The sequence below is a fragment of the Coturnix japonica genome, chromosome 17 (assembly GCF_001577835.2).
Source record: "Coturnix japonica isolate 7356 chromosome 17, Coturnix japonica 2.1, whole genome shotgun sequence".
NCBI lineage: Eukaryota > Metazoa > Chordata > Aves > Galliformes > Phasianidae > Coturnix > Coturnix japonica.
Window position 1 is genome coordinate 1,688,154 of NC_029532.1, and position 26,206 is coordinate 1,714,359.

General features: G+C 43.8%; 1 protein-coding gene across 8 annotated transcripts in view; it reads right to left on the reverse strand.

The window, feature by feature from the left end:
- TNC (tenascin C) overlaps positions 1-26,206 on the reverse strand; it is a 53,010-nt gene that overhangs the window by 12,928 nt on the left and 13,876 nt on the right. For 2 of the 8 annotated variants that reach the window (XM_015878775.2, XM_015878774.2), the window contains 13 exons: positions 20,105-20,697; positions 17,877-19,190; positions 16,301-16,564; positions 15,852-15,967; positions 15,591-15,747; positions 14,732-15,001; positions 13,874-14,059; positions 13,298-13,387; positions 12,657-12,920; positions 6,433-6,705; positions 4,175-4,447; positions 2,844-3,116; positions 375-650 (listed from right to left, as the gene is read on the reverse strand). In XM_015878775.2, coding sequence (XP_015734261.1) covers positions 375-650; positions 2,844-3,116; positions 4,175-4,447; positions 6,433-6,705; positions 12,657-12,920; positions 13,298-13,387; positions 13,874-14,059; positions 14,732-15,001; positions 15,591-15,747; positions 15,852-15,967; positions 16,301-16,564; positions 17,877-19,190; positions 20,105-20,567 — 4,219 coding nt within the window. In that variant the 5' untranslated portion in view covers positions 20,568-20,697. The remainder of the gene's footprint in view (positions 1-374; positions 651-2,843; positions 3,117-4,174; positions 4,448-6,432; positions 6,706-12,656; positions 12,921-13,297; positions 13,388-13,873; positions 14,060-14,731; positions 15,002-15,590; positions 15,748-15,851; positions 15,968-16,300; positions 16,565-17,876; positions 19,191-20,104; positions 20,698-26,206) is intronic. The other 6 variants (XM_015878776.2, XM_015878777.2, XM_015878778.2 and 3 more) reach the window with 4 other exon arrangements.

A 26,206-nucleotide genomic window follows, 5' to 3' on the forward strand; every position in this document is an offset into this window, starting at 1 on the left:
AACAGGCTGCCCAGAGCCACATCCAGCCTGGCCTTGAAAACCTCCAGGAACGTATAGATGTAAAGGCATAGAGATGTATAAGGGATGTATAGGTGGAAGCACTGGCAAATTTCTCCCTTAATCATCAGGAGTTAGAAAAGATCATTACACGTGAGAGAAAGACTCCAGAGATCTCTTGAAGAACTTTAAATTATTACTCCTCCTAAAATTTTTTTAAGGTCAACATGCCAGCTGCAACCCATGCTTGAACTGAGCTTCAAATGAAAGCATTAGTGCTGGACAGATACTCAATGCTGTAGTCCACACTTCTATCCATGCGGGAATATATATATATTATCAACTGATAAACGTACTCCAAACCTTTTGGCAGGTACCTGTCATGACAAAAGCAGTGAGGGGCTCTGTGTGAACACCTGCATCGGTGGTGCCCTTAATGTTAATGTCATAGCCAGTGTAATCTAGCAGGCCTGAGATGTGAGCACTGCGAGCACCTCCCGACACCGTAAGCTCCTGGGGTTCATGTGCTGCATAGGAATCTCTAACATGTATGACAAACTTGGCAAAAGGCCCATCTCTTGTGGTCCACGAGAGGTTGAAGCTGTCGGGGGTGACATTTGTGAGTGTGAGCGTGCCCAGCTGTGGCTCAGCCTCTGAAGGAGAGAGGAACACAGGTGAAGAGAGAGCATTACTTCGGGGTGGGGGGAAGAATTAGCTGTAGTGGGGTTAGAGAGACTTAAAGCTAAAGCTGAAGGGTTTAGCCTTGTTTTGCAGTTGAGGAAAGGAGGAGCATTGTAACAACTCTTTTGTAAGGTTTGGGAAGAAGCCGGTGAAATTAGTGCTGATTTTTAATTATTATTTTTTTTCCATTCAGTTTTCTTAAATGCTCAGAATTTTCTTATTGAAATGTTGGTTTGATTTACAAAAGCACCAAGAGCAAACAGCTCCATGGTGCAACCACAGGAACTGCATTAACTCAGCACTGGAAATTCAACAGGAATATCCAGACTCACAGCAATTCTGAAGTAGGATTCAGGCAGAAATCAGGATCAAATCAGATATCCTTGAATACTGACTTCAGCTTCTGCTTAGTATTCCTGTTGCCTGGCTTTGTTGATACTCATATTTTTGGACCCAGATGTTTATTGGGGTTTTAGTCTTAGCAGTGATCACCTCAGCACTAATCTCAGGCCAAAACCTCTCTGGACTCAGTGGCTAAGGTGTTCCTTGTCCCCTGATTAGACACAATCGAAGAACATTAATAGACTGGACTAAAACAACCAAGCACTGCTTTGCTCTCCCTCTTTCTGACTGTTCAGAAACTTGGCCTTCATACTACAGAAGAGGGACCATTCCTATATTAATCTCTTCCATTTAATGTAAAATCATTAACAATTTTCCAGCCCAGAAAGACCACAAACACAACCCTGCAGTCAGGTGGCCTGGGAATCCTGTCTGCTCTCAGGGCTGAATTTCTCTTTTTCTTTTGCCAATTGAATATAAACCAAGAAACGCAGCCAGTGTGATACCAGGGAATATCTGTACAAGTGATACATGCTGGGAGAAAAGCAAGAAGGATTATCACACTGACCAGAAAGAGTGAAAGAATGAAATCCTTTTGTCAACTAAAACAAGAACTGCTGCAAGATGTTCCAATTTTTACCAGCTGTCCCCAATTGCTTTTAACTAATAGTCCACCTCCCTCCATGGAAAAGTCTTGGAAGAGGTGAATGCAAGTGGCCCCGATTAAGGACACATGCCACTGTCATGCTGCCAGTCAGTGCCCTCATGGCTGACAGTGAAGATGTCACCATGTAAGCATAGCACTTCTGAAGATGGGAGGAGATGAGAAAATATCCACAATGCAGACAGGTTTGGGTGGAGAACCCAGTGAGAACGAGCATGGAGCCATCAGCCCCTCATGCAGCTCAGAGGTGACAAAACTGATCCTTTCCAGTCTGGTTTCTGAACATGGCTGCATTCCTTCTCATGCCATTTGCATCCAGTCAGGCAGGCTCATAACACAACACCCAGACTCCATAGAGTACTACATGCAAAACCAGTTGGAATTCTCTCTTCAGGAGGGTCTCAGTGAGCTCTTGGAATCACCATCACCACAGGAAAAGTTCTGACAAACATTGAAACCAGACAGGTCTCAAGGACTGAAAGACAGCAACGCAAGTGGCAGCGTGGTGGGCTGACCATCAAGAAAGGGTGGGCTTCCTACTTAAGCCCAGTTTTCTGCTGGGAATGCTTATAAATGCTGGGCAAAGAAGAATGCCAGAACCAGCAGAAGGTGGCTAGACCACTCCATGCAATTTTGGCTGGTCATTGAGCATGCTGCACGAAACCCCCACAAGAGATGCAAATGTCTTGGAAGACATTTGGTTTTAAGAACAAAGAACCAAAATGACATGCAGGTGCCTCCCTGGCTGACAAAGCTACGAAGCCCTCCCACCCACAAGGAAGGAAGTGAGGATGGGATGAACAGGCACATCACTCAGATCAAGTGCAAAGATATGCTGTGAAAAACATCAACCATCTGGAGCATGTCAGCTATATATACACAGTACTTGCTGATAAGTGTATATATAATGAAACCAATCATGGTTTACAACAGACTCCCTTAATGCTGGGGGCACTTTTCCAGCCTTTTCCATCATCTCAGATATCTCTCTTTCCAAGCACTCACAAGGTCAGATCATTTCAGCCTCCCCATACAGTGATCTTCCTATTCTTTATCAAAGTATAAAGATGATGAGTTGGAGCCATGTTTCAGAGTGGTTTGGTGGACAGAAAAGAAAGAAGAGAAAAAGGCAAACCTAGAAGGTGAAACAACGAAATACCTGTAGTTGCCAGTGCTGTCAAGGTCTGACCACCTTGCCCATCAACTACACCATGGAGCTGGACAGTGTAATTAGTGGCAGCTTTGAGGTTGGTGACTACATAGTCCCGGGAGGCCCCTGGCACTATTTGCACCAGGGAGTCCAAAGGGGAGTCAGAGTTTCTGACTTCTAGAATAAAATGGTCAAAGACATTGTCCTGTGCTTCCCACATGAGCAACATGGCGTCTGAGGTAGCATTTGATACAGTGAGTTTGCTAAGGAGAGGTTCCTCTACTATGGGAAGAAAAACAAATGGAAATGTGTTGCAATTATTAAAACCCAAAGCAATGAAATAAGTTTGAATTTACATGAGCCACAGATCACAAAGACCATCTAGCCATATACTTCTTGACATTTTCCATACCATGACCCCAGTGGTCACTTTGCCATGATTCAGTGAAGAGATTCACAATCTACTGATGCTAGAAAATACAACTCGGTACTATCTTGACCACTGATAATTGATATTAAACTTGACATCACTGACCACCTTAATCTCCTGCTATGACAAATTGCTATGACAACTTTTCTTGAGCTCATGTCAGCAGGTGACAATTGGCAGAGATGTTAAATGATCACAACGTGGTCTATTATCTGTCTGCTGTGAGAAGCACCTTCTGCTTCTATAGCCCTCTCTTGTTCCACTTCCACACTGTGATTGGCTACAGCATATTTGACACTTCCCTCTTTTTAAGAGCCTTTTCTGGACACACTATCAATGGTAAAAACTCAGGACATGCAATGTGCCAACAGCTAAATGCCTACCTATTTCATTTACTAACATCAAATCAAAACTGAACTCTGAAAGCCGAATTCAAGCAATGTATTGGCCCTGTAGGAACCTGCTGACAGACTGAAATTTACCTGAAACCCATTTAGAGAATCAGGATAAAAACTGTATCTATAAATTGGCTTATCTGAAAGGAGTGTGTCCTCAATGCTGCACAGCACAGCACTGAATCATCTCCCACTTGCTTCTTGGGAAATCTGTTTTGCTTCTCATCGAACTCAGAGATTATCCCTACCCTAATGTTTGAACAAGAGCTAACACACCATTATGTGAATGAAATTACATCACACTGTGATTGACTGACTTTGCTGGATGGGACGCTGGCTTAACATTCACAGCTCAAAATGTCTGCGGCAGGTCTTCTTTAGAAGGTGTCAAACAGTGAGGTAGAGAATTTGGCAGTGGGCAGACTGATGGGGTATCTGAGGGCAGGGAAATGGGCACAACCTGCAAGGAAGAGTTAGAAGAAAGGAGAGTTAGCACTGAGGTAGCTTTTATATACCTGTTGTAGCCGCAGCACTTATTGCCTGTGTGCGGAAACCATGAGAGATCCCATAGAGGTAGACAATAAAATCAGTGCTGGGGGAAAGCCCTGAGATATGAGCTGTTCTTGAATCGCCTGAGATGTTGAACTCCATGGGCTCCAGCAACCTGTTAGAATCAATAATTTCAATAGTAAAGGCGTCAAAGTCCCCACTGGTGGTCGTCCAAGAAAGGTTGAAGCTTTCAGGAGTAATGTCGGAAACGATTAGCTCACCAACTCCGGGGAGTGCTCCTGAGGAGGGAAACAACACTGGTCAGAAGGGGACAGCCCCGTACCCCGTCCTGCTCTGAAATGATCTGCTTCAATCTGCTCATGCTGACAGCACTCCAAGCTGCCCTTGGAGAGAAGGGTTTAAGTAAAAGCTTGCTACAAGCAAAATAGGTCTTAAAAGGGAAGAAATTAAATGACAGCAACTCAAAAATGATAAGAGGAAAAGGAGAAGGGAAAAAAGAAACAAAAAGAAATAAAGGGAGGTTAAAAGCTTTAGCTATTTCCTTTTGCAGCCATGCATCTTTGAGGTCTGAGCACGAAAGAGGTCCCAAAAGAACATTTCCAAGCACCCCAGGGCATTTGGAGAAGTCAGCTTCCAGTTTTAGGAGCAGCTGAAACTAGAGGAAAAGCTGTATCCAGAGGAAAAGGTTGTGTTTTGTTTTAGTCCTTCCAGTTTCCCTTTCAGCTTAAGTTTATGAAAGCTGGCGTGTAATTTGGGAGCTGGAGCCAAAATGCAAAGCAGTGATAGCTGCCTTGGGGTTTCTTCCTCTCCGCAGACATCCTTGATATGCTCCAGGAAGGCTCAGAAAATTCTGACAATTGAAAGTCCCCAGAAGGGATAATTCTGAAAAGCCGGATGCTGAGTATGACCCAGAAATAGAAGGGAAAACCTCAGCAGGGAATCTTCAGCTGTTTTCATTAAGTTTATAAAGGGAGAGCACACTGCGCGTTTGGGCAGGACACCCATCATGTCTGTTTTCTTGTTTGTTCCTCTACAGCTTCTTTTGCCTTTCCACATTTGTCTGTTTTCAATGGGCAATCTGCTACCAGACCCTCAAAGCACAGTGCTCCCAGACTGCAGCAGGATGCAGCCCAAGGCAAGTGCCCTGTGCCACACACATCACTACTGAAGCCAAGCCACTTATAGCACTACTGAAACAGGCAAGCTCTGCTGAGTATAATGCTTTCATTTTGTTTTGCTCTTACATGTACTTTTACCCCCTTCTGTGCTGGGCAATACGTGCTTGGGAAAAGTAAATATGAGCAAGCTCTGGCTGTCTCACAATGGCAGGAGGTTGCAAAGTCTGTAAGGAAGCCCAGGGGAATCACCCAAAGGAAGAGTCACTGGTTCCCCTCTGTTGCCTATTTGTATCCTGCTCATTAAGGAGATCCTGTCACCTGAAAGATTCACTGAGCCACATAGGACAGACATTTCTATTTGCTTCTCACAGTAGGAGTTCATGATAAGCAAACCTTTATCCAAAGTGCAGTGGATTAGCATAAGATCAGCCAGAAAACTATGTTTATGGCTCTTGATTAGCCTCACTCAAGCTTCTGATGATGGAAGGCTGACCTTCCTTCTTTCAGCTCGCTGTTATGCCGCAGTATTTTGGTTAAATGTGGCTTTCTTGCATTGTATCTTTCTCAGAACAATCCAATTGTTTGAACTTCATGTGGCTCAATGTATGAAAACATTCTTGGTAGAAATTTGCTCGTGTTCTCCATATGAGAACATATGGAAGGGGACTTGTCCTTGAGTCAGACTATGCCCCCGGTGTTGTACGTATGCAGAAGCTGGTCTGTAGTTTCAGAAACAGCTTCTGAAGGGCAAAACTCAAACATGCCCTTGGGCTTTGCTTATCTGGGCTACAAATAGAATTTGACAAGGCAACCTGGACTTTCCTGAGCATGTGCAACAGCCAGTTGGGTTTTAGTTAGCGTCACTTAGCAGAGAAGTGAATAAAGGGAACAAAACAAGCCATTCTGAAAGGGGTAAAAAGAGCATTCCTGAAAGCAAAATGGCTCCATGGGGGCACTGAGACACTTATTGGAAAGTCTGATCATGAGACATTTTCACGCCAGAGATGTTCAGCCAAGCTTTAATGAGTTCAGTGCACCCATGCAAAGCAGACCGAGTGAGCAAGCTTTGTCAAGCAGTTGCAATAGCTCTGGCTCGTGTCCCTGTCTGCAACGAAAGGGAACAGTTAGGCTGGATGAAAAGATACCTGTCGTGGTTTCAACATAAAGGGGTTTGGTTCTGTAGCCTCGAATCACACCGTAAAGTGTGACGTTATAAGGTGTGTTGGCCTTGAGGCCTGTAATGTTCACAGAGTGCTGTCCGCCGGGGACTGTAATGTTCCAGGTTTCTTCTGGATTGTCAGATTCCTGCACCTGAATGACAAAGTTCTCATAGGCCCCATCAGCTGTTGTCCAGGTGAGCTGGAAACCATCCCAGCCAGTCTCTGACACTGATAAGTTTCCAAGCTCAGGTTCTTCCTCTGAATAAGGACAGAGAGTCAGTCAGTTACTCAGGTTACAGACCAGTGGCAATGAGGTATTACTTAATGACTTTCAGAGTTAATGAATTTCATTTGGAAGCAAGTAGCACAGAGATGCACCCCCACGCACATTTGCATTCCCAGCTGCCCCAGGTAACTCATAAAGTCTCTTTGCAGACTTGGCAAGACAGAACAGTAAGAAAAGAACCATAATAATAAATAATAATCACATTAATGCTGAAAGACTGCTCACAGAAAGCAGTTTATAGACCATCTTACAGCTGGATGTGTTTTGATAATATTAATTACAACTCCCTATGATACGAGTATTACCATAACCACTTTACTGCTGCTATTAAGAGTTTGGCATTTGACATTATGAAGTGACTGTGAATACTGCAGTAATGCCTGTTGTAAGGCTAGCAAGGCTCTGAGCTTCTAGCACTTGGGATTCAGATAGTTATGCTTTTAATTGAAAGATGCTATTTATTCTTCCAAACTATTTCTAATCCAAAATAGCAAAGAAGGGAAAATCTCGTTGTCTGCATATCTTCAGTGTAATAGACATATCTTCAGTATATTACATTATTCTGCCACCAAAGCCTTCCCAGAGGCAGATACGCTTGGATCTTCACAGATACTCATACTAATCTAAAATTGAAATCTGCCTTCACAGAAATCAGCATTCTCATATGCCATCATAAGGGTGGCTTAGGAAACTTGGAGCCATCAGAGCTAACTCTCAGCTGTTGTTAAACATCAAAGTTTAGGTCTTTTTCCCAGTAGCAAGGCTTCCATTGCTGAGAAAATACAAATGATTCCATAAAATTAGCAGTTTCGTGGGGAAAAAAACAACCCAGTAGTATATATTCACTAACATAAATTACTACTACTCTGCAAAGTCTGGATGAGGTTTTCTCATCCTGTCAGAAAGGAAGAGATTGTTTATGAAACAACACAATGATGCTCAACAAAAGAGCACAGGAATCCAGAGCTGTTCAGCTTTATCAGGAACAGGACAACCGTGGAGCTAAAATATGAATCAAGTCAAGATAGCACCATTTAGCTGAAAGAAAACGAAACAGAAAAAGAACTGGTTGTATCAGAAATAATGACTTTTGGTGGCAATGGAAAGAAAATAAACACATCAACTTCAAATGAAAATGAAGCTAAGCAAAAGTTAAAGTACAGTAAATATTCCAAGTGAAGGCTTCATTATAATAAGTAACCATCACAGCTTAGGAGCAATTCACATTTCTCTTAAGATTGCTCACTTTCATTCCCATCCAAGATGCAGAGCCCCTTTGCCTCCCAGTTACGTCTCATGCATGTCTGAAACAGGAGTGCATCCAACCCCATCATGCTGTCAAGGAGCTGACAGTTTCTCATATAAACTCATGCACCAAGTTGGATGGTTGAAGACCACTGTAAACCTCATCCATTAAGCATCCAACATATATAACAAAACAACCACAGTGCCATCGCAAATTATATCAAAGGATGATGTTTCTTAACTTAAAAAAAAAAAGAGAGAACAAACCATTGAGAGATAAGGCTGCTCTGACTATTTTCTAGGTGTTCAGTAATAATCTGTGTGTTTATATGTGAATGTCTTATCTCACATCACAAATTGCATTTCTTTTGCAGGTGGTCTGCTATGGTCATTAGTCCCTAGATCAGTTTTTCAGGTGTGAACTTTGACAGTGGTACTTTGTAGAACTGAGATCTGGGGCTACAGTCCAGTTTCCTCATGAAATTCACATAATAAGGACAGCAGGTGTAAGTTTTCAGAAGGGTAAACTCCCAATGTGTTGCAATCCCTTTTTTCTCTAACATCACCACTTCCATGCCAGTGCTGCAAGCTGTAATCTCCTTGTGGTCTTTCTTTTGTGCTTTGGATCACAGTCCCAGTAAATCCCTGTAATATCTTGCTATTTTCACATGCCTTGTAGATAGCAGATGCATCAATGCTTCTCTTCACATGCAGTTTGGAAAGAGAGAAGTGATGCTACATCACCTTCAAAGCTGCATGGAGCATTGTCCATGCTGTATAACTCAAGGCTCTCATTCCATATGTTTTATCCCATGCAATAAAAAAAAGTAAATAAATAAGCAACTGCAACTAAGAAGAAAGGCATCACTCACAAAGCTTTGCATTTCTGCAGTGGAACAGCAGTATGAAAATGATGTTCTGTATTTCAAAGCAGAAGAGGAACACGTGTCTAATGAATCGATAGAAAATACCTGTAGCAGCTAGGGCTTCCATGGCCCAAGAGAGCTGGCCTTGAGCGCTTCCACGGAGGTTAATTGGTATTGAATGACAGATGTGAGATTGGTAATTTCTGTTTCTCATTGGTTGCCCAGCAAAAAGATTTCCTGCGTTCTGTTTAAACTGGACAGGTCTTTCAGGGTGATAAGGAACTGATCAAATACCTCGTCCTGTGCTGCCCAAGACAGGGTGAAACTACTGAAAGTCCTGTGGGTTATGTTAAGGTCACGAAGAGCATCAGTGACTTCTGAGATGGGAAGGTCAGTGGGCACCTAATGCAGAACATGGGGACCAGTGCTGGGATTTGTTAAGTGACTTAGCTGTGTAGGAGCAGGACTGATAACATTGAATGATGTTACACTGTCTGGTTCTCCAGATGTTGTGACTAGATGTGCTAAATGAAGGTAAATTACAAGTTAAAGTCTCCTGATAATAACCCCCCAAATACAGTACATGACAGCTAATACCTGCTACAAAACAGTTTCTGTGCTTTCATTCAAGAGCTCTAAGATCAGAAAAGACAGAGTGCTTCTATTTTGGAGACTGAATCCAAGTTGGAAGCACAGGCAGCATCACCAAGTACCTGGTTCCCACACAGAGCCACACTAAGCAGTGGATCCAGAGCCACAGACGTTGAGCACAGCTTTCAGCCAACGTGCTTTCAGTGGAGAAATGGATGGATCCATCCTCAGTTGACGTAAATCAGTCTACTTCATCTGCTTCCAAGGAACTTTGCTAATTTACATCGGCAAGCATTTGAACTCTACATCTCTCAACCATGCCTTTTATCTTGACTACAGCACAGCAGTCAGCGCTACTGATCCAAACCAGTGCTGGAATGCATGCCAGTTATCGCAACAATATCAAATGCAGGCTGAGAAATGAGACACACAGAAACATGCTAAATCTCCTCCTACCCAAGTGAAAACATGCTTGGAGGGGTGATCCACCTTGATAAGTGCTGGATTTTGAAGAAAGGGGAGGGGACCCTAAACTATAAAGCTGAATGAATTAGAGCAGCCTTCAAAGAGATCCAAAAAGGGTGGAAGAGAAGTAGGCTTGGCCTTCAACATGCTGAACAGATCTATGAGCACAGCTTGTAGCACAGCCAGATTCCAAAAACCTGAGAGCAGTAGAAAACTTCAAATGCATTTCTGATCACAGCTGTAAGGCAACAGGCAGGTGATTTTTCTGACACTTCAATTAGCCATGCAGAATTATCTCCTCATTAGTGGAAAACCACATCATTTCACACCCCAGTGACTGCCTAGCTTTCATGCTCCATGGCATTCAATTATGAGAAAGCAACTCATCTACCACCATCAGTCAGAGTAGCAGGAATATGTTCTCAGGATTCAGTTATCTGTCTCCAAATTCATGTACCAGAAAAAGAAAAAAATAACTTTTCAGAAGAGAGAGATCAATTTAAAAATATTTTCAAATAAATGCAGAATTTTTAGCTCGAAAATATACTCTCAGAACAAGCTCAAATGGATAACAGAAAATCTGGAATACAGTTGAACTGCAGGACAGCAGCACGGATGGAGATCAAATAATTGACAGAGAAAGCAGGGGAATAGATGGGAAGAAAACAGAGCTGTAGGAGCTCTAGGTGGGTGGATGACAGCCAGATAGGCTGATTCACGGTGCTGAGATGAATGAGTAGCAGATGCCAAAGAGCTGAAAGCTGAGAGGAATGCAACTTGATGGACAACAAACATATGCTCTTTCTCAGACTAGGATACTTCTTAGTATCGTTCTCTTAGTAAAATCTTCAGGCTGAATATGGCCAAAATATGTCCACGCTGCTGCTTCTGGCCTTTTGAGGAATTCCACTGTAATGCTTCACTGGAGTTTTACTCAGAAGAATGTTCACGTCTTGCCAGGACATTTCCCCGGTTACTTGGGATGAAGCAAAGAGTATTTTGTATTATTTCTGCTTCCGTCTCTTGGATCTCACATTATTTTCCAAGAGAGGCTATCAACGAGTTTCACTGCAGAATCTCTAATCAGCTCAACCTCACTGCAGGGTATCACTGCAGTTCCCTCAAAGAGGAATGAAGAACCACGGTCCACTAAAGTGTTGGTGTTCTTTTAAGAACACTTTGGCTAAACAGCTTTCCCCTCTCTCAACCAGCTGTTTAAACACAGAGAAAAACACTGAAATATATCGGAGTCCAGAAATACTACAGAAACTACTGCTGCAAATCTGAGATTCCAGGTTCTCTCCATAGAGGAATCAGCTGAATAAATGGACAACCTTTACTGGTAAATCCATTTTCCTAGGGGTCAGCACTGCAGTTTCCCATCGAGCTGTCTCACCTAATCACTCTTCCTAATGTTTCTTTGAGTCTACATACAAAAGGAGCAGTGCATCTGAGACTAGAATAAGCCAGGAGAGGAAGAGGGTATGATGCACAACACAGACAGAAGTCTTCAGTAAACAGCATAAATCTTCTTTAAAACATTCAACAGAATGGAAAACTTGCTTCTCCAAGCCATGCTCCTGTGTGCAGCTCATTTCCAGTGGCAAGGCACTATCACATCCACGATCTGTCAGCAGTTGCTGCACAATCTGGGTCCTTCAGCAGAGGAATGCGAGGTTGGCACTTGGTTTTGCAAATGTGCACTCATTTATTTCCACAGCCTGATGTATTACCATTCCACCTCCTTAAGGGCCCACATTGTGCTATGCAGGCAGGGCTCCAGAACCAGAAGAAGATGGAACAAAGCTGCAGTCTGACTGCTCGGCTTTCTCAGAGCTGCGTTACGTGCCCGCTCTGTGGATTAGTTGTCAGTCTCACATAACACTCTCCAGACATGCTGCCAGAAAGGTCCCCTGAGCTAGAGAAATGGCCCACATTGGGGGAAAAGGTTAGAAACCTTGACATGTGCTAAGGAGAATAATTCCAGCCCCACTGATTCTTATTCACTGCCTCTGCTCCCTTGCAGCACCTGAGGCTGAGCCTCACAAGGTTTAGGCTAAAGGCACTTAAAGATTCAAGACTCACTTATGTTCTATAATGAGATATGATCCGTATGCAACAAACTTCAGAGCATAAAGTTTCACAGAGAAACCTCATTCAAGGAATGGTCCATTGGTTCTAGTTAAGTCGAGTGGTTCGTACAAATGGATTCCTTCATTGTAGACAAATATTATAGTCATGTATCCAATGGAAAGAGTGACTGTGACCAGATTTGTGACAATAGCCTGTTTCTGCTTCTGGATGAGAAAACTGAGGAAGGGCAACATCAGAGCCCTGTTGACCCTGCATGATGGGTGGAGGCATGCTGTGAAGAGAACTCATTAGGCAGGAACAAGCAATACTAGAAGCATTCTGGTTGCTCTTCCTCCTAGATTTTGGCTGTAGAATATAAAACAAGTTTTAAGACAACATACAAAAAAAGCAGCCTCACATCAAACAAACGATGAGGTCTGCATTTCCTGCAGAACAAATAGCTGTGTTCTTTGTGAGCCTTCTCAAAGGGTAAGCAAAGAAATCATTGAGAACATGGAGCTAAACACAATCGTTCCTCAATTAGCGAGTCACGCTAGACAGAGCTAAGCCTGCTTTGCAAGCAGAGGATGTTTTTTAACACAGCTTAGAAAATCAGGTGAAGGTGAACTCAGACCACGGACCAAGGACCTGGTGCGTGGCACTCACTGAAAGCTGTTACTCACCAGTCGAACCCTTGATAGTTGTGGGTTTGCTTTTGTGTCTGCCTTTCTCTGCCACCAGACTGATGGTGTACTCTGTCCCCGCGTCTAATCCTCTCAGGATAAAAGAGGTGCTGTCCACAGGGATCTCCACTTCGTTCTTCTTTCCAGAGGGGCTAACGTAAGTGAGGCGGTAACGATCAAATTTGGCCACCGGTCTTCTCCAGCGAAGGGACAGGGTGGTTTCAGTGGGGTCACTGACTTCCAAGTCTTTGGGGTTATCAAGATCTACAGGTGAAAAAAGTAAAGTTTAGTCATCTCTGAAGTTCCCTGGGAAAAGTATTCAGACATCTGTAGAGCAGCGACTGTACTGAGTGTGTAGGGACAGATCAGAGTCTCACCTGCTACTCTGAGCTATGGAAGTCACAGAATCATAGAATGGATTATAGAAGTCCCATTGCTTCATGTAAGTAGAGGAAAAGGAAGTTTTCTTTTATAGACAAAGCACGCTAAATCTAAATTTCCACCACTTATGTTCACTTCAGCTAGCACTGCATGAAGGACAGAAAGAATTTAAGCCCTCAGAGCATTTACCCAGGGAAAAGGAGATGTTGTGAGTAAAGGTTTACTTCTTTCTCCAGAGCAAAAAAGATCAAGCTACTCACCAGTGCCAGCATTAATGGTAGCAGGAGCACTTTCCCTGTCCTGTCTCACTGCTGTCACTCCAATGCCATATTCAGTTCCAGGTCTCAAACCTAAGAGATGAGGAATAGACATATGAGTCCCTGCCCATGAGAGATGCCTACAGGTATGTTTGCTTAAATAAAGTCTGAATGCATGCTATACTATATGCAGACATCCTCATTACATGGGACAAGTACCAGGACAGTATAGCTGTTTGTATGCACATGGAAAAGCTGCAAGCTGGCGTAAGTAACACCATCCTTAGTACATTCAAAAGCCTCTTGAACTTACAGATGTCAAATGTTCTCCACTAAGACATGACCCAGAACTCAGGCAAGTAACCAGCGGGTGAGATGCATATGAAAGTCAAATGACTCTTGACCCACCTGTGGGTCTGTAAATATATATCACCTGCATTTTAATTTAACTGCTTCCACTCACAATGTGCAAGCTCTACTTGCTGCTCTTATATATAGTGATCAAAAGGATCTTTTGGTCCTGTGCTCCATGGTAATGGCAGCAGGAGGACATTAGTAACAATTTCTTGATTCCCTTACCTGTGAGTGTAGCTCTGGTTGTTGCTTGGTTGCCCTTTGGCACTGTCAGCTCAGTGTGGTCTCCACCAGAAATGGGAGCAAACTTAATTCGGTAATTATCAATATTCGCATGGCTGTTCTTCCACTCCAAAGTGATGCTGTTGTCTGTCTGTGACACTCGCTTCAGGTTTCGTGGAGCATCCAAATCTGTAATAAGCACATAAATAAATAAAACCAGATATAAATAACAGGAATAATTAATTGTCTTATGACAACAGTCCTTTACAACAGTCCATTTTAGGAGGTGAACATGGCCCATGAAGCTGACATTGTTCCCTCTTGTATGATATCACTTAACTACATTAAGCTGATTCTTTCTAGTATGATGACCCATACCTTCAAAAAGCATCCCCAGAATGACACAGGAAGAAAGTATTCTTAAAAAAACCACATGACAAAAACCATTTGAAGAAAAGAAAAAAACAATGTTTTTTGCCAATCTGTTATGGATTTAGGCAAGCAGAAGTAAGGTCTTAGATGGAAGGAGAACCATGGAAGATATTTAGCTCAGCAAACAGACAATTATCCAGAGGAATTTGGTTTGAGAAGTAAGGATTTAGGGTATGATGAGAAAAAGCTTCTAAGTGACTTAATAGTATAATTCCCATTTTCAGCAAATATTTAGAGACTTGAAGGGCCTGAATGTTTTGGTGAGCCAGTAAAGTATGTAAGGCACAGAAAAACCTTCCCCTCTTTCATATAGGTACTGTGTTGATGCAGTGACTATCAGCTCAAGCAACATGATACAAACAGCACAGGAAGACTGATGGTGATGACACTAAACTCACAGAAATCTGGATTGTCACCCAGCCTTCTTACCTGTGACAAAGACTTCTTTTGCAGGGTCACTCTCCATGTCCCCTCGCCGAGAGATGAGTGTCACTTCATATTCTGTGTGTGGCCTCAGGTTTCCAATAGAATATTGGTTTTCATCCTCAGAGAGGTCAATGGTAGTCCTGTCCCCTGGAACATCCTTGGGGCCATATGTGAGCTCTATGCCTTCAATTTCAGCCAAGGGTTTGGACCATGTGATCAGAGCCGTGGTGTCTGTGACATCTTTTGCCTCAATCTGGCTAGGGGCATCAAGTTCTGTTTTAATGAGGAGAAAATGTTATTAAAATTTTTAAATAAATCTCAACAGGAAATTCATAACACTTACTTGGGCTTTTAATTGCTCCAGAACAAAATTAACATGACCAGCTTCTACAAAATGAAGCTTGTCTTCATTTACTTTCTTCCTTACTTGCCAAGTGGAGCCAATTCATCAGAAACAAATTCATTAAATTCATTAACATCTGAGGTTGCCAAAACAAGGACAATCAGAAACTCTGAGTTCTACACAATAGAAACTCTTTCCTAAGCAATTTTGTCATGCCAATATCAGCAGGATGAAAGAAGTTCCAGCTTCTGTGGATGTACCTTTTAGGAAAGAATAAAAGTGCATGCTGGTAGCTACCAGACAAGAATAAATCTCCTTTCCTCTTTAAACAGGTGATTTGGAAAGCAAATATTTTTTTCTAATGTCTTTGTCATTAAAAGCTCCAGTGCTTTTTTTCTTCTGTTTCCCTAAGAATGCACCTTATTGAGTTATATTTTCTCTTTGTTTTAAAACTCCCCAGGCTGCATCAACCAGCAGTTGTTTCTTTGGTTGTACTATTGCTATACAGGTTGTGCTTACTTGTGGTTATCACTCGGGATAGCCCTGGTCCCCTGGTATTGTTTTTCACTATATGAAGGGATACATTATATTGTTGTCCTGGTGCCAAGCCAGGCTGCATATATGATGTCTCCGGCCTTTTCAAGCTGCTGGTTATGTCTCCATTATCATCCTTTTTCTGTAACATATGGAACAATTAGTTAACACAAACAAAACCAATTCAGGATCTTTCACTTCTGTATGAGAAGCAAGGCTTTGCCACCAGGAACAGAGCTTCCTTACCATATTACGAAAGACCAGCTCCCAGCCATCAAAGGAAATGCTCAGAGGATCCCACTCCACCTGGACAGACGTTTCTCTAACAGATTTGAATTTCAGACCTTCTGGAGCAGGCAGATCTGTGACAAGATTAAAAAATAATAATAATTACACATGCAACAAGTAATAAATGAGGATGCTGGTGGTGAAATATCTTAATTACCAGAAGTTTAAAAATACACCTTACTAGGAAGGAATTGAGGACCTTAATCTACAAAGACCCCAAGATAATGAACTTTGCTTTTAACACTGACCTTGCTTTTGAAACAGAACAGAAAAGGAAAGTGGTGAAAGGCTGTCTTTGTTGAGAAAAGAAGATGAACTGAAAATAGAAAATACAAAAGAAAGAAAACCCCAACACAAACATAATACAGAACAGACAAATGACTGAATAGAGGGGATATTAAACTCACATGTCGCTACTCTGGCACTGACTGGAATACTTTTCTTGTTTTTAAGGATTGCAAAGACACGGATGAAATATTCCACACCCGGCTCCAGCTCATGAATAGTCGCAGATGTCTGGTTTCCTGGTACGGTGAACTGTAGATCTAAGCCACCACTGCTGGTAGGGACATAGGTGACAAGGTACTCATTGACGAGATTCTCATGCTTCCATTCCAGATTCACAGTTTTATCTGTTACATTCGTTACAGTCAGCTCCGTTGGAGGAGACACTAAAGTGGGGAAGAGCAAAACAAAAGTCAGTTCTCAGGGCTCAGAAAATAATGACCTACCCAGTTTCCCATTTTCCCAGGAGCAGTTTATGAGAATCACCTCACAAACAGGGAATGGGGAAGCCGTGCCACACAAATTAGCCGCTCTTAGAAAGGAATGTTCAGCTGATGAAGACTACAGATGTTTCCAGTACTAATGGGCCAATTTCTGCTTTCATGCTTGCACATAACCTATAGCTGACTGTGTTCCAGCCCCTTCTTTCAAGGCCATGACACAAAACTACTACAGCTGGGTCCTTAGGGAATCGGACTTTTAACTCAACTGCCAGCAACACATGATTTTATAGTTGGAAGTCCTGGCGTTTGGATATACAGAATTGCACAGATTTTCCACAGTAACATAAAACATGATTATTTTTGTAAATACTTTCAATAGATTACTCCGTGTTTGCACGTGCAGGAGCCCAAAATGTGGCTTGGGAGCCTTCCAAAAGGAGGAGATGAAAAATGGGAATTATTTTCCAAGAGTATTCATTGTCCTTTACAATGTTCCCAGCCCCAAAGTACTCTTTGATTACTCTACAAAGATCTTAGTTCCAAAACTCCTCCCCTGGGATCTCCTAAGGAAAACTGCCTACTTTATAGTGTAATGCCTGTCATTATCTAGCTGCCAGCATTTTCTGTCCATTTCCATAGTCAGTGGTACTGGGAAACTAAACACATGGCTTTATAGCTAAGTTTCCACTCCAGCTGATTCCATTATTTTAATCTAAGCTTTGTCAAATCTAACTATATAGTGTTCCATATATACATGTATATATATATATATATGCATAAAATATATAAATTGTGTATGTATCTATGTATATAAATGTTTTAAGTTAGAAAAATCCATTTGGTCTGCTGAAGGATAACCAGGGCCCCTGCAATAATTCTGAAAGCTTGCAAGGAAATATCTGTGACATCTGGCAATTCTATCATGATGGCTCTCTCATCCTCAGATAGGACAGTCGTATTTTATGCACACATCTTGCCTCCTCAGCCTCCATCTTTGTTGCTGTTATTGGACTTCTGGCTTGCTGACCACTGAAAGTCACCTGCAACCACTACAGTACATCACCCTGGAAAGTAAGCGAGGGGAAGTGCTTGCTGCAAGCTAATTCCACTGCTTCGGCTGTTTGGACTGTGATGAAGAAGAGCAGAAACACATAGCCTGGCTATGTGAAAAACAACATGGAGCCTCTGAGGCTGATGGATGAAAAAAGAGGATGGATGACATGGAAAGAAGTTTAAAGGGCCATTTGCCACCTACCATCAGAACAGTCGATCCCCATGTAACCTTCCTCACAGACACACCGTCCCTCGACACAGCGGCCCACGTTATTGCAGTCGTTGGGGCAGGACCGTTCCCGGCAGTCTTCCCCGGTGAAGCCCTCATGGCACACGCAGCGCCCATCGACGCAGCGCCCACGCTGGTGGCAGTCATTAGGACAAGACAGCTCCCCACAGTCCTCCCCAGTGAAGCCGTTGTCACACACGCAGCGTCCCTCCACGCAGCGCCCACGGTTGTGGCAGTCATTGGGGCACCGCAGTTCCCCACAGTCCTCCCCTGTGTACCCCTCATCACACACACACTGCCCATTGACACACCGCCCATGGCCGTTGCAGTCGTTGGGGCACCGCAGCTCCCCGCAGTCCTCCCCGATGAATCCCTCGTGGCACTCACACTGCCCGTTGATGCAGCGCCCGCGGTTATGGCAGTCATTAGGGCACCGCAGCTCCCCGCAGTCCTCCCCGATGAATCCCTCGTCACACACACACTGCCCATTGACGCAGCGCCCGCGGTTGTGGCAGTCATTGGGACACCGCAGCTCCCCGCAGTCCTCTCCCAGATACCCCTCATGGCACACGCAGCGCCCATCCACGCAGCGCCCACGGTTATTGCAGTCCTTTGGGCACCTCTTCTGGCTGCAGTCATCTCCCACGAAGCCCTCATGGCACACACACAGCCCGTTCTCGCAGCGCCCGTTGCCATTGCAGTTGTTGGGGCAGGTCAGCTCTCCGCAGTCCTCTCCAGTGTAGCCCTCCTCGCAGTAGCAGGTCCCGTTGATGCAGCGCCCACGGTCAAAGCAGTCGTTGGGGCAGATCAGCTCGCCGCAGTCCTCTCCCGTGTAGCCCTCATCACAGACACACTCGTTGTCCACGCAGCGCCCGCGGTTGTGGCAGTTGTTGGGGCACAGGGGCTCACTGCAGTCCTCACCAGTGAAACCCTCATGGCACACACAGCGTCCACCCACACATCGCCCATGAATGCCGCACCCATTGGGGCAGAGCTCCTCGCCACAGTCTGGGCCCGTGTAGCCCTCGAAGCAGACGCATACCCCATCCACACACTTGCCTTGGTCGTTGCAGTCAGACGGGCAGGCAGCCTGGCTGCAGTCCTCGCCGGTGAAGCCTTCCTCGCAGATGCATTTGCCCCGCACGCAGAGGCCACGGTTGAAGCAGTTGTGTGGGCAGGCTGGTTCTGAGCAATTGGGACCTTTCCAGCCTGGCTCGCACACACAGCCACAGATCTCGGTGCTGTAGTTGCCGTGCCCACTGCAGTATGGGGCTGTGTCCAGGCGACCTGCACCAACGAGTCAGGAAACCCTTAGCTTGGGGGTGTCAGGCCAGCGCCACACTGGGACCTGAAAGGAGACTGGTTTTCCCAGCTCCCTACGGGACATGATTTACAGAATCACCTGCATTTTTGAATGAAAAACTCCCTTTCTCTCATGAAACTTAGCAGGAATGCTTTAATTCATACTACTGTCAGGGTGTGAAGCAGCACCCCTGCCAACTGATCGGTGAAATAAGCACGTTGGATTTCTCTGCTCTTCTCAAAATCCCTCTTCCACTGACTGAGCAGCTTTCCTGACAGCTTCATTAGGGCACGCACCATGAAGCATCGTTCACCAGTTCACCCAGAACACAAAAAGCCAGGCAGCACGCTGTATCGCCAACAGTGAGACCAGCTCTGTGCTCAGAGAGGACCTAACTACTGACCAGACCTTTTCTCTATCTTACGACCAACCCCTTTCTCCAGTTCAAACAGCAGTAGGAGAGATGCTTTCTTCTTTACTCTCAAATCATTTCTTCTCGCTAGTTCTGATCTATTGCCTACGTCCCGCTGTATTTTTATTGGTCTCTATTAAAGAAAACTTGGACGTTAAAACAGTTACATTGGCAGCCTGCTCAAAGGGACAAAATGTGGAGCCAAAACCTTGGGCTGTGTGAGTTTTAATCTCAACTCCGACACTGTCACCTTGTCCAAGTGCCATGCTTGCTCAATGCCACAGCTACAAGGCCCAGACAAACATCTGACCCACAGATCCATAAAACTAGAACTGTGAATGAACCAAGCTGGCAAACACATTGATTACATTTCAGATTTAACAGGTTGACTTTTGTTCTTTCTTGAAACAGATTCGAGTATCTACTCTAAACAAGATCTGCTGCCAGCATGAGAATTTCCCCGCGTGGCTCCCCAGCCTGCCTTACCTTCTGCTGTCTGGGAATTAGGACAGCATCCAGCCCCGCTGGCACACTGCTCCCGGAGGGAGGATACCAGCCCTTCCAGCTCCTCCAGTCTGCTCAGCAGGTCCTTGATGTCTGGGGCAGCCGCACAGCCACAGGCCCGGCGGGGAATGTTGATGCGGTGCGTGAAGACGATCTGGTTCCCCTCATTCACCGTATGCTCCTCGTAATTCTTGACAGGCTCAATTTCTGCCTTCAGGTCTGCATCCCCGCTTGCTGCATCCAGGTCCACAGAACAAAGGGAGCCAACAGGCAACTTGATGTTGTAGACATGGTTAAAAACCACAGGCTGATTATCCTCTGGTAAGGTCACATTGAGCCCAGTCTCCCGCTTCTGCCGGATAATTCGCTTGATGAGCCCACCGCTGGCATGCTGGTACAGCAAACCTAAGATGGCACAGGCCAAAACCTGTGAAGGGAGTCCCATTGTAGTGTTCGGTTCCTTTTCAAAGCTGATAGAGTCTTATATTTGTTTGGCCTTTGTAGACTGGAGGAGAAATTTGAGAGCCAGTTCAATCCGAGTTGAGCTGAGTTTCCTTTCTTGGCACGCTTGTTCCCTGAAACAAGAAGGAAGTGTAAGGGATGAACTGCAGCTTCCCAACCCAACAGCAGGCCTGGGACACTCACTCACATCCTTAAATAAGCTAAAGCTGAAAGTCTAATTTCCTTCACTCATTATCACACTTCTTGAATGCTGGATCACTGCTACTAGAAGCTGGATTATATGAAAAACTTGTGATATTGTCAAAGGCCTATTGGCATTAATAAACCCAGTGTAGCCCTTTTGCATCTGCTTTGATTTATTTCAGCTTCTAGGGAATCTGATCTGTAGGGCTTGTAGCCCAATAGTAGGTTTTACTATTCTCATAGCTTTTCTGCAGCATGAAGAGAAACAGAGCTCTCTGAAGAACGCTGAAGATGAGGATCCTGGAGTCAACGCCTGTATGATATATAGGGACATTTCAGCACAAAAGTAGAGACACAAAAGATTATCCCAGATGAGAATCCACGAAGGAAGACAGACTGTAAGAAATATCAGTAGAAATACAGGAAATCTATTGAACTGTAGTGTACAATAGCATCAGCCTGTTACTATGTACAGCAAGAACCTATGGCAGCTAATGGACAGACTAAACAAAGCACACCTATTAAATGTCATCTTAACATTTGTTTTTCTTTCTACTCATTTAAATAGTTAGGTTGGTGACTGGACTTTCCCAGTTTTAAGTTCCTTTCTTTGTGCCAGTAACGAAGGAAACAGCAGTTTATCCTCTAAACACCTCAATTTTGATGATAACTCATTTGTCAAATGGGAGACCAGCTTCTTCCACTGCTCCGTTTCCCATAAAATGTATGGGATCACTTTCCCATAATATCCCAGCTGTTTTGTAAAGGATAACAGTCATACATCACACACTTCACTGAAGTCATCTTTGTGTAGACAATGTTGAGCTCACAAAGAGTGAACTTCGCCCCTTTTTATTGGGGAATAAATCAGAAGTAAACACACAGCAGTGGAGGCTTTTTCCTTGTTGTGGAAAAGCATTAAGCTTTAAGCCATTTCTAACACTTATCCTGTTTGTTCAGATATATCTACAATCTCTGTCTGTACCAGAAGAGATCACAAGATAGATAATAAAGAGTAAGAGAGAAACATGGTACAGGGCTCATTTGTGACTCAATCCCTAAATAAGACTGCAGCTCATGAAACACATTCAGGACAACATTTGAAGTGGTATTTAACCTTCAATCACACCCACTTGGAGTGTGCAAACTGCTTTCCATGCAGTCAGATGCCATGTGCTATAACTTTTTGCCCCGAGACCAGTTTATATATCTGAAATGGGTGCCTAGGACTCAAGTAGTTAATTGAGGGACAGGTTGCTTGAAAGATGCATCACCCAGCAGAACAAACTAGAGGAAGGGATGCACACTTTCACTGTGGACAAAAGCTGCATTAATACTATCACTTTCAATGGGTATTCACTGCATTCGAGTCAGCCAAGTATCTCAGCCTCCTGATGATACTGGGAGATGCAATACATCTTGTCTGACACCCTTTTGAAGTTTATGAAGGGTGGTCTGGGAGAAGCATTCCACAGTGTCTGATCTATGACCTTTGTGTTTTGAAACCAAGTGCCATGTCTGAGCTAATCTGGATCAGGTGTTTCCCATCCAATCTGCCAAGGACCCAGCATGATTAACTGAGCTCCACTGCCAGATCTGAGACCCAAAGAACAAGACACCTTCATGCAATTATTTATGCATTAGCTGTATTTTTGGCTGGAAGAACAAAGATGATATCCTTCTATTCAATAACCTTCAAACATATCTACGCAACAGCTCAGGCCATGAGGGACCACCCAGGAAGGTTCTCCTAAAGAAAAATGGAAGCCACAGCCATTGCCAGGCTCAGTTGTTTCTTCAGTTTTTCCCTCATCTGCTTCTGACAGTGGCTCAGCCACCAGAACAGCAGCAATGAAGGAAGTCTGGAATCTCAGCAAGGAGAGCTGGATTTTAGTGATGCCATAAGATCCCATTTGGTCTAGATTTTTTCATGGTCTATGCTATTGTCTGTGCATCACCTAGTTATGTCTAACCCAAAGGATTATAGCCAAGAGCATTATAATATGTTATTTGTTGATTTAGATATCTCCTCTCCCCCACTGACATCATAACTTTGTCAGGACTTTTCAATCTAATTAGAAATTAGTTTCTTAATAGGAAAATGTCAATCATTTCCAGGGAAGCCTGGAAGCCCAGGGAATCCTGATTCCTGGGGAACGCTCAGCAAAGGTGGTATATGAATTTTTTCCTTCCCCAGAGGCAGATTTGCTGGAAACCAGCAGGCAAGAGAAACTAAATCAATTTTTGCATATAGTTCTAGTGAACCACTTTGCTCTCTCTTGCAAATTCAGGAATGGTAGAGCTGTGAGATTGTTTGTGGGCACATGGAGTGATAAAGATGCAAATGAGAACCTGGTGTGATTTTAATCAAAACAGATTGCAGCCGCAAAGGAAGAGGTGTTAAAAAAATATCTCAGCTGTCCTTGTGAAAGGAGGGAGAAGGCTGATTAGCCTTGCTCAGGCACCCTGTACATGCCACGACTGGGAAATGAGACATAACGAAGGTGGAGAAAAAGAGAGAGGAAAAAGAATACAACTCCTCTCCCAACAGATACTTCCAACATCACAGCTGGAGGGGATAAAATAATGTCAACGTCTATTGGATTCCAGCACACCTCGCTTATATTTGGACACAGAATGGGATGGATTCTGATGGAGGGGAAGACCTGAGCTGGAGAAGAGCCATGGCCCTCCCTAGAAAAACACAGGAGGCTGTACTTTGGGGTTTGTTAATTGCTAACCTCAAAACTGCTTTCTGTGATTTGTTAATGGAAGAAACTTCATGACTCAAGAATTTCCACCTAGGTGGGATCCTGCCATCTGTTCCCTGAAGAACGGGCATCATTGCATGGGCTCTGGCATCAAGATAGCACCGTGCTCCTCTCTTTATCCACTGCCATGCAGGCAGAAGAGTCACACTGGGAATCTGATCAAACCTGGGATGCTTCTTGTGTGCCAACATGGGGAATCTGCACATTTTCTACCAGGAAGAAAAGCAGTGCTATTACAGAGGATTAATAAATGGAAGCTGACCGCCAGAGTGCTTTTTTATAAGTAAGGTTTCAGGAGGTGCAACCTTTTGAAGAAGTGCTAATAATACAGCTCTGCCAAGAGCATGTGACTGTGGAGGCTCCGGGCGTCTCCTCTAACAGATGGATTAAGTCTGAAGTAAACTGAAGTGTTCTTAAAGAAAGAGACTGGTGAGGGCTGCAAGTTTGGACACAGCAGGCCAAAACACAAACAGTTCTGACTGTGCCTTCCGCTGCTGTTTCCATGCATTCATAGCTATAGAAAATCATTTTCTTTCCATTCCCAATTGCACAAGGGTAAAGGAATCAGCAGGGATACTCGCTTTAGGTCAAACTACTTTATATCACATCTGAGAGCTGAAATTTGTAACAGTTCTAAACCAGCAGCAATTAATCTTTCCATAGAAACAGCCAAAGCCAAATAATTACCTTCATTTTTTTTCCTCTTTTTCTTTTCGCACTGCAGTCAGACCAAGGAGCAGATTTTTAAGGCAGCCAAATCTGCAGTAACTCAAAAAATCCACTGTTTTCTCTGAGGTTTACACAGAGAGTGTATGCAGGGAGAAACTGCAGTTGTTTCAGCAGCAACCAGACACCACAGATACAAATGGGACTTCAGGACATGAAGCTCCAAAGGGAAATACTCATAATTTAGAAATTTTCTTCAAAGTCTTAAATCAGCTGCATAAACAGAGGAAAGGATCAGGGAAGAAAAAAGAAGCCAGTTCCCTTATTCTCAATCGCTCCGTCAGATAAAACACAGTGTGATAAGCTGCCATCTATCCAGTCTCTAAGTTGCACAGTGGATGCAACAGCAGTGAAGAGAGGGAGAAAACATTGTCTGGCCATCAGCATGAAGAAAGAGGGAGAAAGGAAACGGCTTCTAAACATACACAGGTACTTACAGAATCACAGAGGCATAGAATCCAAGAATGGCTTAGATTGGAAGTGACCATAAAGAGCATCAAGCTCCAGCCCCCAAATGTGGACTGACTACTACAGAAATGATTCAGTAATGCTGAATAACTTCAGAATGAGGGCCCTGTGGTATCCATGTGTGCTGTGGGGTGGCAGAAAGCGTTCCAAAAGGTTTAGCAATTAGAGCGGACACATGAAATCTCATTCCTCCACCTTAAGTATGGAAAACTGAGACACAAAGAGGCCGGCACTGGGCCACCTGGGCTCCTTAAAAGCCCTGCATTTAGGACTAAGCATTTTAACCAGGGCAAGACCCACAGAGCTGAAAACAGGATCCAATTTTGCTGAATCCCATCACGGCAGTTCAAACACCAGCACCTCCCAGAAGGCACTCAGCACCTCCCAGCCCACACCCTGGTACCACGCTTTCTTTTTCTTTTCTTCCTGCCTTTAGGACTTCCATCCCTTTTAGCTGAGAACACACTGGCAGTTTATGCTTGATGTGGTTGAGCTTCCATAACTCAGCTTAAATACATCCTGCAGCCATCTGGGTCTCATCTGGGGCTGGTACTATGCATTCACGAGGAACCCAGTTCTCAGGGCTAAGAACACAAACATGGGCATGCAGAGATAGGAGCCTGTATCCACAAAGAATTCAGGATTGATTTCTGGGCTCTCACAGATTACAGTTGTCACATGAAGCCATTACAAGTTCTGGGATCCTCATCATGTCTCTGTACTTAGTAACATTACAGATTTTAGACCACCATAAATGAATCTTTCACAAGGTCCTGGGGATCATCTGAACTGCAATCAGATGTCTACCTCGAGCTGTTTCAAAGAGAAGTGATACAAACAGCTGTTTTGTGCCCCATCCAGTCCCTGAGGTCCCACATTAATCACCATTCAGCTGAGCCTGAACTCCTCACTCCAGTTAATTTTTCATCAGCTCTTAGGTTACATTTCTACTTTTGGGAAGCTGTGCAGTTTCTGGTTCATGGATCCTACTGTACGTCATCCTTAAATAAAACCATTTGGATCCATTTTAGCCTCCTCCCATTCTACCTTGGCTGAAAAGCAGCATATAGACAGGACTTTGCCAAGGCTGTTTGAGAAGGAATTTTAATTAATTGCTTTGTGTACAATTTAGAATTTAGCAAAGGCTCATATTTCAAAGGCATCAGCATGACAGTGCCACAAAGAGGGAGGAAAAATAACCCACTGAAGCCAACATCCATAAAAAATGTGAAAGAGCTACGGTAAATTCTGACTGATAAGCATAAAGGGAGCCCCATGAGAGCCTAAGCCTTCAGTTGTACAGTGACTATTTTGAGTTAAATTAGCATGATTATTCCATTATAAACTACTTTGTTACAACAGTTTTGTATTCTTAGCCATGGAAAATCTCCCTAGGTCTGTCCTCGTTCAGGATCTCAGAGAGAGAACAGACATTTCTGAGCTAAGCTAAACAATGGGGTTGGCTGCTTTTCAA